The following is a 16,933-nucleotide window of genomic DNA, read 5'->3' as shown; positions in this document are numbered from 1 at the left end:
GTTACCTGCCGTGCTCACCAGCCTGCATTACCTGGAAGCACCTGCCCGTTACCTGCCGTGCTCACCAGCCTGTATTACGTGGAAGCACCTGCCTGTTACCTGCCGTGCTCACCAGCCAGCATTACCAGGAAGCGCCTGCCAGCTATCTGTTGTGCCAGGTTTATTGCAAGCAGTTCCCAATCGCCAGTTGTGTAATTGCATTCTGGAGCACAGAGGATCTTAGAAAAGAAACTGCAAGTCACCTTGCGGCTGTATGAGATCTTCTGGTTAAGAATGGCTCCTGCCCCTGAGGAAGAAGCGTCCACCTCCAGATAGTTCTGCTTATTAATGTCTGGATCATGCAGCACAGGAGCAGAGGAGAAAGCCTGCTTTAAAGATGCAAAGGCACTTTTTATATTTGCCGTGTCTCGCCCAGGGGGATATAGGGGACTCGGTACCCGAGCCTTTTACCTTGTTTAAGATGTCACGGCAGTCGGCTCCCGGGCCCGTACTCTGGGGTCACTCTTAAAAAGGGGTTTTTATTAACAGTTTGTCTCGTGACGCCACCTGTGGCTTCTGGTAATGGGTACCAGCGTTGCTGCAGCTGGGATGTTTCTGCTCCCCACAGGCGGAGCGGGCCCCTGGGGCAGGGTTGATGGAAGGGATGCAGGTGAGAGATGGTCCAGTCGGGTCAAGGGGAATGACGGACACACACACAGGGGATTCGCTTCAGTACCTTTACTGGTGTAGACGGCAGGTTCGGTCCAGGGTACTTAATAGGAAGGGTGCACTTCTGGACTCTCCCCAGAGAGCGGGTATAAGGCCTCCTGATCCGTTTCTTCCTCTCAATCTGAAGCTTCTGACCAGCCTGGAACTTGGCCTAGCTTCTGTACTCTTTCACTCTCTGAACCTGTATGTTTGGTGGTAAGAACTTACTTCTGGCTACCACTATCCCTGGACACTGGGACCTTCGTGTTTCCTAGTTCTTTAGATAATTGTAGCTTCAGGTTGACCAGGGGTTTAGAATCCCCCTGGTATACCGGTTGTTCCTACTGGGTGTAGAGGACCCTGTAGGCGCGGACCCGATGTCTGGCTTGTGTTCTGGGGTGAGCCTAAGATGCTTCTCTGCCCCCATAGCTCCTCTCACTCTTCTCCTTGCCTCCGGCCCTGCTCTAGGCCCCCAGGGCTTCAGAATGTGCTGAAGGCCCTGGCTGGCCCTCAGCATAGCAGCTCACATGCTGCTTCTTCACTGATCTCTGTGCCAACACACACACACACTGACTGCCTAACTCCACCCTCCAGTATATATATCCCTAACAGGCTCCCTCTGGTGGTATGAGGTGGAAGGGTGGAGGTGTCTGTTATGTAATGAAGGCCTCTTGTGGAGAAGTCCGTCCATGCACCCTTTTGGGTCCTGTGGTACCTGTAATAGTGGGTGCCACAGCTGGACAGATGGTTCTTCCTTCGCCTCTGTAGAACCTGGCGAACATCTCTTTGGTGTGAAGGCAGATCGGGGGAGAACACCAAGATATTGTCCAAGTACACTACTACAAACGTGTAGAGAAGATCGCGGAATATGTCGTTCACCAGTTTTTGAAAGACTGCAGGTGCGTTAGAGTCCAAACGGCATAACACAATACTCGTAGTGGCCATCACAGGTATTAAAGGCCTGGTGAATCCCCCCCCCCCCCCGAAGGTTGAGTTTCGTGAAGACTCTGGACCCTTTTAAAGCGATCGAACAGCATGAAGATGAGAGGCAGAAGATATTTATTTTCTATCTTTATTTGATTTAGTCCACTATAGTCAATGCAGGGTCGAAGTGAATCATCCTTCTTTTTTACAAAGAAGAATCCTGCTCCAGCTGGGGAGATTTCTGGATAAATCACCTAGCAAGATTCTCTGATATATTCGGACATGGCTCGGGTCTCAGCCTGTGACGGGGGTAGAATCAACCTCGTGGAGGGGATGTGCCTGGAAGGAGATTGATAGGACAGTCATACGGCATCACGGAAAAAAGCAGCCTTACCAACACCAGATTACCAAAGCACAAGCAGGACGCAGCAGACCCCCATGATAACAGCGGGGGCAGCACAGGTGCGAAATACTGATGCGACAGCCACCTGCTCCATGAATTGGCAGATATGTGAGTGGCTGTGTAGTATTAGAAATGCATACAACTGCGGCTTGTATATATCTGACCTGGTGTTGATAAGTCTGTTTTTTTCTGTGATTTTTTTTTTTTTAATTCTTGTCCTTTTCTGTGAACTGTTTTTAATTTTAGTGTAGGGACTCACAAGTAAGAGGACCCTTGACGTGGGTTGCAAGCTTGCGTTTTTTTGGCCAAAATATCTACCAATACCTCATGTAATGTATTTATCTTATACATTATTTTTCATCTTTTTATTGCACATTTTCCATTTTTTGCAGGATGCGGCCAGGCCCTTTATTGTTGGGTGGGTGAATTGGGGCATCTGTCCTGTGTGGTGCACGTATATAGTGCCGGACAGCCTGCTCAATTTAAATTACGGGCGTCATTAATAGGCTGTAAGCCAGACACTGTGCACCACACCTATATCTGTGACTGGCGTCCTATACAAGCTGCAGTTGTGTGCATTTCTAATACTACACTGCCACTCACATATCTGCCAATTCATGGAGGGGGTGGCTGTCCCATCAGTATTTCTCATCTGTGCTGCCCCCGCCTTTATCATGAGGGTCTGCCGCGTCCTGCTTGTGCTCTGGTAATCTGACCTGGTGTTGGTAAGGCTGTTTTTTTTCTGTGATGTTTTTGTTTTAAATTCTTGTCCTTTTCTGTGAGCTGACAGTCATACGGCCTATGAAGTGGTAGTGTCACAGCCTCCCACTTGTCAAAGATGTCAGCGTATGTCCAATATGGTGCCGGCAAACTAAGTAACTTAGATGGAGAGACCGGGGGTCGAGCAGGACGAATGGGAACCAGGCAGGTTATGCGGTATTCCTATTCCCAACGGATTACTTCTCCAGATCTCCAGTCCAAGACAAGCTTGTGTCTCTGCAGCAATGGCAAACCCAATAGCAGGGGGTGAGACAGACCTGACAGCACGTAGAGAGGTATCTTCTCAGAGCCCGTGCAAGTAGGGATGCTACACTCTAACTGGATGGTCTCATAAAGAGGCTTTCCATCCACCGATGAAACCACCAACGGATCCTGCCGACGTTGGATCGGGATTTTATACTGCTCAACAACGGCCTGTCAACAACAGCGAGTCAGTAATGGAGAAAAATGATTCTTACCCAAGGTAGCCTCTCCAACAGACTCTAGGCACTGGAGTTTTCCAATTTCTTCAGGCAGGATCGGATTAGGTGCTCGGGACTGCCACAATAGAAGCATGTTCCTTCTGCACGACAAACCTCCTGATGACCCTTAATCAACTTCACCTGGTTAATCTGCATAGACTCTAGGAGAGGTGCTGTAGCAGGGGCTTGCTGGGTGATCGGCTTTTAGAAGGTGGGGGCTAGGTGCCCAGATCTTCTTTTGTGGGTCGCTTCATTGGCTTGCTACTGCAACCTGATGTCTATTTGGGCTCTCAGGGACACCAGGTCATCCAACGAGGTGGGTATTTGCCGACCGGCCAGCTCGTCCTTGATTCGCCCGGAGAGGCTCTGTCAGTAGGTAGCCACCAGAGCCTCATTATTCCAAGGGAGTTCAGACAACAGGGTATGAAAACGAACTGTATACTGGCCCACTGTGAGGTTACCGTAGCGTAGCCTGAGCAGAGACAATGCTGGAAAAAAAGTGCGGCCTGATAGAAGACCTTGTGGAAGGGCTCTAAGCAGGTCTGGAGGTTTGACATCAGGGGATCCCCTTGCTCCCATAGGGGATTAAGCCATGCTAGAGCTTCGCCGGTGAAATGGGACATAATGAAGGCCACTTTGGCCCTATCGGAAACAAACTGATGGGCCAAGAGCGCCAAGTCTAATATGCACTGGTTAATGAACCCTCAACATAGAGCAGGGTCCCCACCATAGCGTGGAGGGGCAGACAGACAGGGTCCAAAGCCTAGTACATAAATAGCAGACTGCTGAGGCACATCCGTAGTTGTTGCAGCTTAGGTTGATGCGGATGCAGCCAGAGTTGTCAGTGCGACCAGGCGGGTGTTAACAGTCCGCAGGTAGGACAGTATTGTGTCTTGTTGGGTTTTCTGGTGGGAGACCTCCTGGTATAGGTCAGAGATGGAGGAAGCCTGAAAGCCAGTGGATTCCATGGCCTGAGCAAACTGTAACAGGGTGGATGGTGGAACCACTTTGCTGTAAACCAAGGAGAGCTTAGAAGGGCGTGACCAGGTGCCTCACCATGTCCGACTTCTCATTCACGGCGGCTGACGATACCGTGATCCGAGGAGGGGCGAGAAAGGCGGGACCAGGTGCTACACCAGGACCGACCTTGGGTGAATGGCAGCTGACCCCCAAGTGACAGGAGGCAACAACGACCAGGAATGGTTGACTTGGCAAGCACAGGCGGGCACGGCTGATAGACAGGCAGGCGGGCACGGCTGATAAACAGGCAGGCGGGCACGGCTGATAGGCAGGCGGGCAAGGCTGATAAACAGGCAGGCTTTCTGGATACTAGCACTGTGACCTGAGAAAAGGCAAGCGTGTTAGTGACAGACATACAACATTGCTCAGGCACCTCTATGCAGGAGCTGGGGCTGGGGACACTAGGACGGTGTGTGCGGCCCCTTTAAGAGACGGGGAGCGCACGCCCCCTAACCACAGTGCCCGGAGATCTGCACGCTGTGCACACACCCCGAGCGCTCGCCGATCCAGAAGAAGGAGTAAGTGCGGGTAAGGGGCCGCGATAGTGAGTGAACTGACGTCAATGCCGTGGAAGAGGAACAACGTGCAGGGACGCTGGCGCTACAACAGTGAGGGCAACTGATGTCTTCATATAAGATTTAAGGTCTGTAGACGGGTATTTCTTATAATCCTAAGAATTTATTATAATCACCTAATATGGCAGTAAAAAATTGCTGCTTATTGTGATTTTTTGAAAAACTCTCCAGAAAAAATATCAAACAGTTAGCAAGTCTGGTGCTGACACTTTATTCTGCTACTGGCAAACAGGACATGAGCATCCCTGCAGCCTCCTAGCCCATTACACATGGTACATACGGTGCTCAGTCAGTGCGAAGCCCAGTATATATGTAAGGGGATGTAGGAGTGAAGAGCCAAACAAAATAGTGTCTAATAATAATAATAATCTTTATTTATATAGCGTCAACATATTCTGCAGCGCTTTACAATTGAGAGATTCATATACAACAGTCATAAGTAACATAGTTAAAGATAATACAATAATTAAAGCAAAAACAATGATGCCCCTGCTCGTAAGAGCTTACAATCTACAATAAGGTGGGGGTGACACAAAGTATAGGGGCTTATTTACAGTGATGGTCCAGCTATTTTGAGGGGTTGAGGATACATAAAGGCTGCATGAAATCATCACCAGCCAGTATCTGTAATGCTTTTGGGTTCGGTGGAGTTTGGTGTAAACTTATGTTTGGAGAAATAATGAATGGGCTTTAAAAATATAAAAAGGACTTTGATTAGGGAACGTGATAGGCCGTCCTAAACAGGTGTGTTTTAGGGGGCGTCTAAAACTGTGTAAGTTGTGGTTCGTCCTAATTTCTTGGGCTAGAGCATTCCAAAGAATAGGTGCAGCTTGGGAGAAGTCTTGGAACCGGGAGTGGGAGGTACGGATTAGTGCAGATGTTAGTCGAAAGTCGCTTGAGGAGCGTAGAAAACGGGTAGGCCGATAAACAGAGATGAGGGAAGAGATGTAGGGGGGTGCCGCATCCAATTTAAACTGGATCCTGTAATTCATGGGCAGCTAGTGCAATGACTGGCATAGAGTCTAAGCCGTGTGTCTGCAAGCAAACATCGCCATCTGCTGACCAAAGATGATAAGAATAGAGAAAGAGGAGAGAATGACAATAGTAAGAACCCAAGAGTGAAGTACATGATTCCTTGGGGAAGAGATTGGAGGAGACACCGAGACAGCTTTGGAGTAGTTAATAATTTTAGAAAGCCCGGGAAGGAAAAGAACGGGAGGAGTCGGAGCCTGGACCTGTAGCAGAACGGACGTGCGATGCAGGGGAGTTGGCTTATAGCCGAAATTACGGCCTGTGTGAAGTCTTGAGCCACCTAGAGAAAAGACATCAATGGCGGGCCCGGTAGTGAGAGTGATGCCTGTTAGGTTGGGGAATTAGGACTGGGGACTGATAATAGTCCCTTAACTGTAAATATAGAGGACAGTATATATACCTATATAACATTGTGTAGATATCCTGTTTAGTTGCATTACCGTGTTTGGCTTGTGCCATAATTTACTATACTGTCATTATTCTCCTTGACACCATGGCTACATATATATAGATATTTGTGCTAGCCAAATAAATAGTTGTTCTGTACCACTGTCTCCTCATTGCCTGAGCTGTTGCATCCGCGTACCTGTTAACATTGTTATGGTTAATTTTAATATTCAGAAATCATTATTAAATTAGAAAATCAATTTATTTAATCTATCTATTCCATGAGGCCTCTGCTTGAGTGTTTAAGACATACATTGTGAAATGTATGTCTGAAGATACTGGCTTCCTGTGAAAGTCTCTGAGAAGGTTTTTACGTTGGGCCAAGGGAAATGTGTTTGTTGCTGATAAGCTATTTTGGTTGTCTGTTCAGTTGTATGTAAAAAACGAAGTTCCGCTTTTTTGTCTAGCTAATAAATTGGTGAGTCTAGGTTGCCATACCAGAAGACTCTACTTGCTGACAATATATGTCACATGTATTCTGTCTCTCTCCCTTCATCGATGAAGTACCTTAATTTGAATCTCGCTGGCAATGTGAAGACCCTTTGCTGTCTAAACCAAAGTTCTCCTTAAACCAAAGAGGGTCTCCATAACAGTACATGGTACCTGAAACCTGGGATTGTCATAACCGGACCTCCTCTGGACCCATCAACAAGGATCTCTCTGGGAATTACTGAATGAAATCCGCGGTAAGTAATCCCTTGTATTACTACTAATTCAGTACTACCTAGAGGGCTCCAGGACGGGTAATTGGTGGTCCTAACAAGCCAATCATTTTTGAACCCTTGCCTGTGACTGATTTTGTTGTCTTATATGTTTCAATGTGGTTTTTAGATGTATAATTGACCATTGAATGACGGTTGAATGATAATTGAATGAAGTGACGAGTAACCAACCTTGCCCAGCATGTTGGGATTAGGCACCTCCGCAGTTCTTCTGTATATTTCAGGAGTCAGGGGATTGTTTTATGTTGTTTGTTTTGTCTACGTCATAAATGTCTGGTATGATATTGTAAACTATGAGGATCCTTGAATGTGGGACTGAATGATTTTTGATTGACCAATAAGGGACTACGGTCTCTGCTTGATAAGGGATCCCGTTAGGTGTGTTCCTTCACATGTGGTGGAGAGGAAAATCGGTCCGTAAGAGGATCAGGGAAGTGTGATTGCCTATAACAGAGGAATCCTTCATTGTAAGGTAGTACTCTGAGGGTATTGAATTCCCCTGTAAATTGATAAGGGCACCCTCAAGAAAGGGGTAACTGAATGCAGTTTTTAGCCCGAATACAGCAGGGGGATTAATATCAGCGATTGTGCAGTGTGGATTGAATGATTGACGTATTGTTAAGTCATTTTTGATGAATCAGAATCGTCCTCAGTGTCTGTGTTCTGTTTTGTGTAATCTCAAGAGAGGGAAAATCATAGTAGCTGAAGTTCTTGCTTAGCCTGTATACCCAGACTGGGAAACATATAGTATAAAAGGTAACTCTTATTGCAGATATAGTTGTCACGTAGTGCCTTTACAAGGTGTAGAAGGAAAACCTCTGAACTGGGAAATGTTATATGATCATGCAGAAATAATTGCAATAGTAGGTGGAGCAGTAGGCTTGGTATTGTTATTTGTTTGGTTGTGTGTAAGAATCTCCCTAGCTCACAGGGCTGGAAAATCTGTGTTAGTACTTCCTTAAAGATCTGTCTTCCGAGGCTCAGGGGAGACTGGGACAGGATCAGATCCGTCTTTCGAGGATCAGAGGAGACTGGGACGGGATCAAATTTAGAGTCTGAGAGGCTCTAGGTGTGCTGAAGAGAGTTCTGCGGTAACTCTGCGGTAACTCTGGCACAGTGGTTGCAGTCATGGGGACTGGCAACAGTAAGGAATTGACTAACCTAAAGGGCGAGGCCCCAGTTCCAGCATGTGAGATAGCGGAGAGACTAAAAGGAAAAGAAGCGGTAGAAGGATGTGAAATAGTATTGAGGAAATTTGGTACGGGAAAGTGGGGGAATTTGGAAGAGAAGGAATGGGAGAAATATATCTGCAATTGGGAAGGATGGTTGAAAGATAAAAACAAACTAGAACAGGCTAGGATGTGGTTAGAAGTAGCAAAACGTCTCTCAATGAGTGAACATAAATCAGAGGAAACCAGGCATGGAACTGTCTATGTAAACTATGATAGTTTGAAAAACTCTCAGACCCCTGTAGTCTCTGTACCTGATGTAAATTCTGCATCCCCTTCAGCACCACCGCCTTATGTTGGGTCAATGGGATGGACTTCCAGACATTGTGGTCATCAGAATTCCTCTGGGGTTAATTGTTGTAGGTCCTGTGGATCTTCACACCCAGGGACAACACCCAGGGTGCCTCTGTTCCCTATGAGGACCACTAGTCATGTACAGTTTCAACCTCCTAGGATGGTTGATAATGTTACAGTACACGATCCCCCCCAAGTATGGCCAATAGAAACATATCGGCCTTGGTCCCCCAGTGAACTTATTGCCCTCGCTACACAGCTCCCAGATCCCCGAAAAACCCCCTTAATATTCAGAATGCACCTCCAGGGTGTTCTTGAGGCATATCGGGCCACATGGGATGATCTAGTTTCTTTCATTCTGCAGAAAGGCAGTGAACCCTTACTTATGACAAGTTTTTTACTTTGTACTGCCACGAACAGGCTGGACATGCGTCTGGTGTCCTTACCCAAGAACATGGTGGTAGGCAGTGCCCTCTAGGGTATTACTCTGTAACCCTTGATCCAGTCATTATGGGTTCTCCTACTTGTGTTAGAGCTGTGGCAGCTGCTTCAGAACTTGTTAAAAAGACAGAGGACATAGTGTTAGGAAGCCCTCTCACACTTCAAGTTCCTCATGGTGCATCTGAAATACTTCAACAGGCTCAGACCCGCCACCTCTCAGCATCAAGGTTGACAAAATATGAAGTCTCACTCCTTACACCTCCCCATATAACTATCAAACGCTGTAATGTTCTAAATCCAGCTACACTACTTCCAGTGGATTTAGAAAAGGGAGGAAAGTATCAGGATGTGGAAGAGGGAGAGACCATGAGCCAAGATTTGCCCCTGTTTTTCAAATTAGCAGATGAGGAAGCTCAGTTTGATATGGCACATGAACATGATTGTCAGGCATTGATGGAAATAAAGGGCTTGGCAAATATTACTGATGTGCCACTCACTAACCCCTCTGCTTAGTATTTTGTAGATGGTTCCAGAGCTTGGGACAGTGAACAAGGACGATTCATCACCGGGTATGCAGTAGTCCACAATGGTAAGGCAGTGATACAAGAACCACTCCCCTCCAGCTGCTCTGCGGAAGAAGCAGAGCTTAAAGCACTCGCTGCAGCGTGTAATCTGGGAAAAGGTAAAGAAATTAATGTATTTTCTGACTCGCAATATGCTTATGGTGTTGCACATGACTTTGGTGCCATTTGGCGAAGCCTTAATTTCTTGACCTCTGCTGGCAAACATATAAGGAGTGCACAAGCGGTAGAGCAGCTTCTCACAGCACTCACCCTTCCCCGAAGGGCAGCCATAGTCAAAGTGTCAGCACACACTCGGGAACAAACTCCCCTTGCATTAGGGAATGCTTTGGCCGACCTGGCGGCTAAGGAAGCAGCATGATTACCTCTGACAAAGATACTGGCTATCGCAAGTGCGGGAACCCCATGAGACTCAGAGTCAGGGAGTGCAGGAAGCCCCCTTTCAAATAAGGAGACATCCTCTGCACCGGTCCCAGTGGCCGTGGACCTCGAGCTACTGCAGGTCTTCCAGACCCAGGCTCCCCCTCACGAGCAGAATGCATGGGTCAAAGCGGGCGCTGTACAGTCAGTGTCAGGGGTATGGCAGGTAAACAAGCGTATTTGCCTTCCACGCTGCCTGTTCCCCATGATGGCTGCCCTTGCACATTCTCCGGTGCATAACTCAAAGGGTGTTATGTGTGCAGTGGTGCTACAAAATTGGTGTGCCCCAGGGTTTCCGAATACGGCTGCAAAGTATGTTCAAGAATGTCTAGTTTGTGCAAAACATAACCCTGGTAGGCCTATTCGAGTCCCACGAAAATGCACACCAAAACCAGATTACCCATTTCAGAGACTGCAGATGGACAACATACAGCTACCTAAGGTGGGTAATTATGAATACGTCCTGGTAAGCATTGACCTTTTCTCTGGGTGGCCAGAAGCTTGGGCGGTGACTAAAGCAAACACAAAAACTACTGCTAAAAAAATTGCTCAGTGAGGTGGTTTGTAGATATGGGGTGCCCGAAACTATAGAAAGTGACAGAGGAACTCACTTTACTGGGGAACTAATGAAACAAATCATGGTCACTCTTGGGATAGAACAGGCTTTCCATGTTCCCTATCATCCACAAAGTAGTGGGAAGGTGGAACACCTCAATGGTACCTTGAAGCTAAAAATTCAAAAGTGCATGGAAGAAACACACTTGTCCTGGGTAGATTGTTTGCCCATAGCATTGTATTCAGTGAGGACCACCCCAAGGGGGAGGGAGAAGCTGTCCCCATATGAAATACTGTTTGGTAGTGTCCCTAAGACAGGGTTGTATTTCCCACAGCAGCTGCAGCCTCCTATGGTTCTCTCACTGAATATGTTCTGGAGTTGCATAAACATTTGACTGTTACTCATAATCGTGTTCTTTCCTCCATCCCAGACCCCAATTGCCTCAGCGGCACTCACATTTTGGTACCAAGAGACTGGGTCGTGGTAAAGAGACATATGAGGAGACCACTGGAGCCCAGATACAGTGAACCATTCCAAGTGCTGTTAACCACTGCCACTTCAGTCAAGCTTCAAGGCAAGGACACTTGGATCCACGCCAGCCATTGTAAAAAGGTTTTGAACCCCAGCAGCAGCAAAGATGATGACCCTGTTTGTTTGGACTATGGTGATAGCAACCGTACCATTTGCCCTAACTCTCCATGAAGTACTTAAAGAGAACTGGGATAACAAACTGATAAAGCATCACCAAGTCTTACTCCAAGACATGAACTCTAATGACCGTCCTAAGAACTGTTGGATATGCACCCATAGTCCAATATCCTCCAATACTATGCCTTATTTAGCTATTCCAGTGACTTTGAATGAAATGTTTTACTTAAGTAACCACACTTTTCCTATTAGATTAAGAACAACAAAGAAAAATAAGGCTGTAAGTCTAACTGTAGCAGCTTGGGTGACTGAGCCATGGCGGTCCTCCTCTAAGTCAGACTGAAATGCCTTGGGCGACCAGTCGTGTCAACCTCTCCTGTTATCCGAACTTTACCTCTTGCAGCTGTCTTCAGATAAAATCCAGAGGGTTTACTTTCTCTATAGCTGACTATTCAGAGTGTAATGGATCTGCTACCACTACTACGCAGTGTATAGCGGTTGATGCCACTCTCAATCCTAAGCTTCACTGTGTAAATGTCACCTTGCAAAATCTAATATCAGGTTTTACCTCAAATGACACTCAGTATCAGGAAAGAATTATGGAAAAATTAAGCACCACCTTGTTATCTAAATGGATTGCTAGTTTGTTCAACAACACTGTTGTTGGATCACCAGATACATTATATATTGTATGTGGACATCAGGCTTACAAGTGGTTACTCAACAATTTCACAGGAGTTTGCACACTGGCCTTTCTGACACCTTCTACTTTTATAGTACCTCACACAAGAGTAGATATTAAAGCAATCCCTCTACACACACTGTACAGACGAGCTGCAGACGACAAACCCTGACCAAATGGTAAACCACATCTTGTAGAAATGGGGGTGGCTAACAAATTTTTTAGTGTTTTATTCATTTACCCATTAATAATGCAAATGTGGGATAAGTTAGTAGAAGCGACTGATTATCTAGATGACCAGATCTTCCAGATTCTTGACGTTCTCAATACATCTAATATTGTACAGAAACAACTAATTGCAGTTACTAACCAACACACCATAGTACTAGATTACTTGACTGCTAGAGAGGGTGGGATGTGTCAGATAATAGGCCCTACCTGTTGCCACTACATAGACCCTGCAGGAAATTTCCAGGTAAATACCAAGATAGAGATAGTTAGAGAAATGAGGGAAGCGTGGCTCCAAGAACATCATGTCAACAAAGATTCCTGGTGGAGCGACACTTTCTCATTTCTTAATCCTGTCAATTGGTTCAAGGGTATAGGTGGATGGCTAATGGATATCCTACAAGGTATTCTACAAATAGGAATTTTGATATTACTAGTGTATATAGTTGCCAGGATTAGTATATTTGCTATTAAGAGACTATGCAAGAAAACCCACAAGATTAAACATCACAGGCCTGCGAAATATAATGCCACTTCTCCTATAAACATATATGATGAGATTTACAAGCAAGATATTTGTCGGTGAACGGGATTCGTCCCCTCCAGGCTTTTATAGCATGGGGAAGTAGCTGATGAATAAATTGTTTTGTAAAATAATAAAAAGGGAGGAATTGTTATGGTTAATTTTTAATACCTAGATATTATTAATTAGATAAAACAATTCTGATTCATGAGGCCTCTGCTTGAGTGTTTTAAGACATACATTGTGAAATGTCTGACTAAGATGCTGGTTTCCTGTGAAAGTCTCTGAGAAGATTTTACGCTTGGTCAAGGGAAATGTGTTTGTTACGGATAAGCTATTTTGGTTGTCTGTTCAGTTGTATGTAAAAACGAAGTTCCGCTTTTTTGTCTAGCTAATAAATTGGTGAGTCTAGGTTACCACACCAGAAGACTCTACTTGCTGACAATTCCTGTCACATGTATTCTGTCTCTCTTCCTACATCGATGAAGTACCTTCATTTGAATCTCGCCGGCAATGTGAAGACTCTTTGCTGTCTAAACCAAAGTTCTCCTTAAACCAAAGAGGGTCTCCATAATAGGTGTGACCTGGTGATAATGCGGGAACTGCACTGTACAGCGCCGTGTACATGGGGACATGGCAGTGCAGTTACATCGGCGGCCGCTGCTCCATAAGCCGTGTGTAAGAGATGATGGGACCTGATTTCTTACAGCAGCGGGAAATGAGAGCACATCGTGGAAGGGGCGGGGTTACTGGGGAAGGCGGAGCTTACTCTTCATTATGATTGGCTAAACACATCAGGTGTTAATTGGACTCTTTTTATATAAGAACCGATGGCGCGCATGGGGGCGTGTTTCTCAGAGACCAATGAGGACGCGCACACGAGTATAAATTCCCTGCTCCCTCCGCTCATCACTTCTGTACCCGTCTATACAGCGCTATGGCCAGAACCAAGCAGACTGCCCGTAAATCCACCGGAGGGAAAGCTCCTCGCAAGCAGCTGGCCACTAAGGCCGCCAGGAAGAGCGCTCCTGCCACTGGCGGAGTGAAGAAGCCGCATCGCTACCGGCCAGGAACAGTCGCTCTCCGGGAGATCCGTCGCTACCAGAAGTCCACCGAGCTGCTGATCCGTAAACTTCCCTTCCAGCGCCTGGTGAGGGAGATCACCCAGGACTTCAAGACCGATCTGCGCTTCCAGAGCTCGGCGGTGATGGCGCTGCAGGAGGCCAGCGAGGCTTATCTGGTGGGGCTGTTCGAGGACACCAACCTGTGCGCCATTCACGCCAAGAGGGTCACCATCATGCCCAAAGACATCCAGCTGGCCCGCAGGATCCGCGGGGAGAGAGCTTAGATCTGCCCGGGCCCCGAGGACAACACAAAGGCTCTTTTCAGAGCCACCAAATCCTCCAAGACGAGCTGATCCAGAACTCTCATGATTAGCCACCATTCTGCTCCTCCGTATTCTCCGCGCAGTTACTATTTCCGTATAATTATTGGGGATCTACTAGTGAATGTTGAATTGAGGAAACTTGTGGTCGTGGATAGGTCGGTTCCTGTGGGCGGAGCTTTACTCCAATGTTTCCTTCTCATTCACTGATCAGTTGGTGGATGTGAATTTCCCGCTCAGTCGCTGCTCGCTCTCCGGAGGATCATTACCGGTCACTGCTGAGAGCAGAGATTACTGACGTCATTACTGATCGGTCACCACATCCCTCACCCGCGCTAGGTCCTAGTGCCGCCTGAGCCCATGGTCTGCCGGTTGTGGACGGATAGGCTGTTAACTCTTTCACTGCTCCGCTGCTTTCAGCTGTGCTCCCTTCCGCTCTGATCGACCTTTCTCCACTGAATAATTATTAATATTTGCTCCCCAGATCGGTGACGGCTGCTGCCGATCATTATACCCGGCTCTTATGATAAAGATTTAGTTTCGGGTCTGACTCGGCGCTTTATGGAGAGTATATGTACTACATAGAGGTTATACAGCACTGGGGACATATACTGTACTATAAAGGCTTTTCAGCATTATATTAAGTGTAGAGCATTGTATGGGGTTTATAGAATTGTATGGGGAGTATATGTGGGTTTACAAGACCATCTGTAGATTATACAGCACTACATGGGTGTATACAGCATTGTATTGATGGACGTACAGGACAGGCACAAACAGCTGTCACCGTATACAGCACTATATGGGGGTACATTGAAGGATACATTATTACATGGAGGTATACAGCAGTAAGTGGGGAATACTGCATTACATGGGGGTAAAGTGCTGTGGAATATGTTGGCACTATATAAATAAAAATTATTATTATACTGAAGTATATGGAGCTATACAGCATTACACCGGGTTTGCAGCACTCTATGGAGATATACGGCCAATGGAAACAAGACTTTTGGAGCCACCAATGAGCTGCAGTGGGCGGTGCTTATTTCATTTTTGGTCACATGACTTTGTCACCCAGTGGAATAGTGATCTGACAGCAGGGCTCATTTGCATGGCCGGAATATAAATACTGCCGCTCTGGGAGGAGCAGAATTATTGTTCTTCTCACTTGTGACCAGACCTGTTGCCTCTCATCATGCCTGATCCCGCCAAGTCTGCTCCAGCGCCCAAGAAGGGCTCCAAGAAAGCCGTGACTAAGACTCAGAAGAAGGACGGCAAAAAGCGGAGGAAGAGCAGGAAGGAGAGCTACGCCATCTACGTGTACAAGGTGCTGAAGCAGGTCCACCCCGACACCGGCATCTCCTCCAAGGCCATGGGCATCATGAACTCCTTCGTCAACGACATCTTCGAGCGCATCGCAGGGGAAGCCTCCCGCCTGGCTCACTACAACAAGCGCTCCACCATCACCTCCCGGGAAATCCAGACCGCCGTGCGCCTGCTGCTGCCTGGAGAGCTGGCCAAGCACGCCGTGTCCGAGGGCACCAAGGCCGTCACCAAGTACACCAGCGCCAAGTGATCTGCTCCTCAGTGCTCTGCACCCGCAACCAAAGGCTCTTCTAAGAGCCACCACCCCGTCCTCACCTGCCTCCTGTAGCTCCATGTCCCGTCACTACAAGAGCTGCTCCTCACCTGCCTCCTGTAGCTCCATGTCCCTTCACTACAAGAGATGCTCCTCACCTGCCTCCTGTAGCTCCATGTCCCGTCACTACAAAAGCCGCTCCTCACCTGCCTCCTGTAGCTCCATGTCCCGTCACTACAAGAGCTGCTCCTCACCTGCCTCCTGTAGCTCCATGTCCCGTCACTACAAGAGGTGCTCCTCACCTGCCTCCTGTAGCTCCATGTCCTGTCACTACAAGAGGTGCTCCTCACCTTCCTCCTGTAGCTCCATGTCCCGTCACTACAAGAGCTGCTCCTCACCTGCCTCCTGTAGCTCCATGTCCCGTCACTACAAGAGCTGCTCCTCACCTGCCTCCTGTAGCTCCATGTCCCGTCACTACAAGATCTGCTCCTCACCTGCCTCCTGTAGCTCCATGTCCCATCACTACAAGATCTGCTCCTCACCTGCCTCCTGTAGCTCCATGTCCCGTCACTACAAGAGCTGCTCCTCACCTGCCTCCTGTAGCTCCATGTACCGTCACTACAAGAGCTGCTCCTCACCTGCCTCCTGTAGCTCCATGTCCCGTCACTACAAGAGCCGCTCCTCACCTGCCTCCTGTAGCTCCATGTCCTGTCACTACAAGAGGTGCTCCTCACCTGCCTCCTATAGCTCCATGTCCCGTCACTACAAGAGCTGCTCCTCACCTGCCTCCTGTAGCTCCATGTCCCGTCACTACAAGATCTGCTCCTCACCTGCCTCCTGTAGCTCCATGTCCCGTCACTACAAGAGCCGCTTCTCGCCTACCTCCTGTAGCTCCATGTCCCGTCACTACAAGATCCGCTCCTCACCTGCCTCCTGTAGCTCCATGTCCCGTCACTACAAGATCTGCTCCTCACCTGCCTCCTGTAGCTCCATGTCCCGTCACTACAAGAGCCGCTCCTCGCCTACCTCCTGTAGCTCCATGTCCCGTCACTACAAGATCTGCTCCTCACCTACCTCCTGTAGCTCCAAGTCCCGTCACTACAAGAGCTGCTCCTCACCTTCTTCCTGCAGCTCCATGTCCCGTCACTACAAGAGCTGCTCCTCACCTGCCTCCTGTAGCTCCATGTCCCGTCACTACAAGAGCCGCTCCTCACCTGCCTCCTGTAGCTCCATGTCCCGTCACTACAAGAGCTGCTCCTCACCTGCCTCCTGTAGCTCCATGTCCCGTCACTACAAGAGCTGCTCCTCACCTGCCTC

General features: G+C 47.7%; 2 protein-coding genes across 2 annotated transcripts; both read left to right on the top strand.

The window, feature by feature from the left end:
* Positions 1–13,590: 13,590 nt before the first annotated feature.
* LOC141264740 (histone H3-like) lies at positions 13,591–14,001 on the top strand. Its single transcript, XM_073677000.1, has one exon. The coding sequence runs from the start codon at positions 13,591–13,593 to the stop codon at positions 13,999–14,001; it is 411 nt and encodes a 136-aa protein (XP_073533101.1).
* Positions 14,002–15,232: 1,231 nt separating this feature from the next.
* On the top strand, positions 15,233–15,613 carry LOC141264586 (histone H2B 1.1). The gene has a single exon (XM_073676862.1). The coding sequence runs from the start codon at positions 15,233–15,235 to the stop codon at positions 15,611–15,613; it is 381 nt and encodes a 126-aa protein (XP_073532963.1).
* The last annotated feature ends 1,320 nt before the right edge of the window (positions 15,614–16,933 follow it).

The sequence above is a fragment of the Phyllobates terribilis genome, unplaced genomic scaffold (assembly GCF_046119375.1).
Source record: "Phyllobates terribilis strain yellow unplaced genomic scaffold, ASM4611937v1 Scaffold_4__5_contigs__length_816908805, whole genome shotgun sequence".
In the NCBI taxonomy this organism is placed as follows: domain Eukaryota; kingdom Metazoa; phylum Chordata; class Amphibia; order Anura; family Dendrobatidae; genus Phyllobates; species Phyllobates terribilis.
The sequence above is the reverse complement of the archived record's forward strand: the minus strand, read 5'-3'. Positions and strand labels throughout refer to the sequence as shown.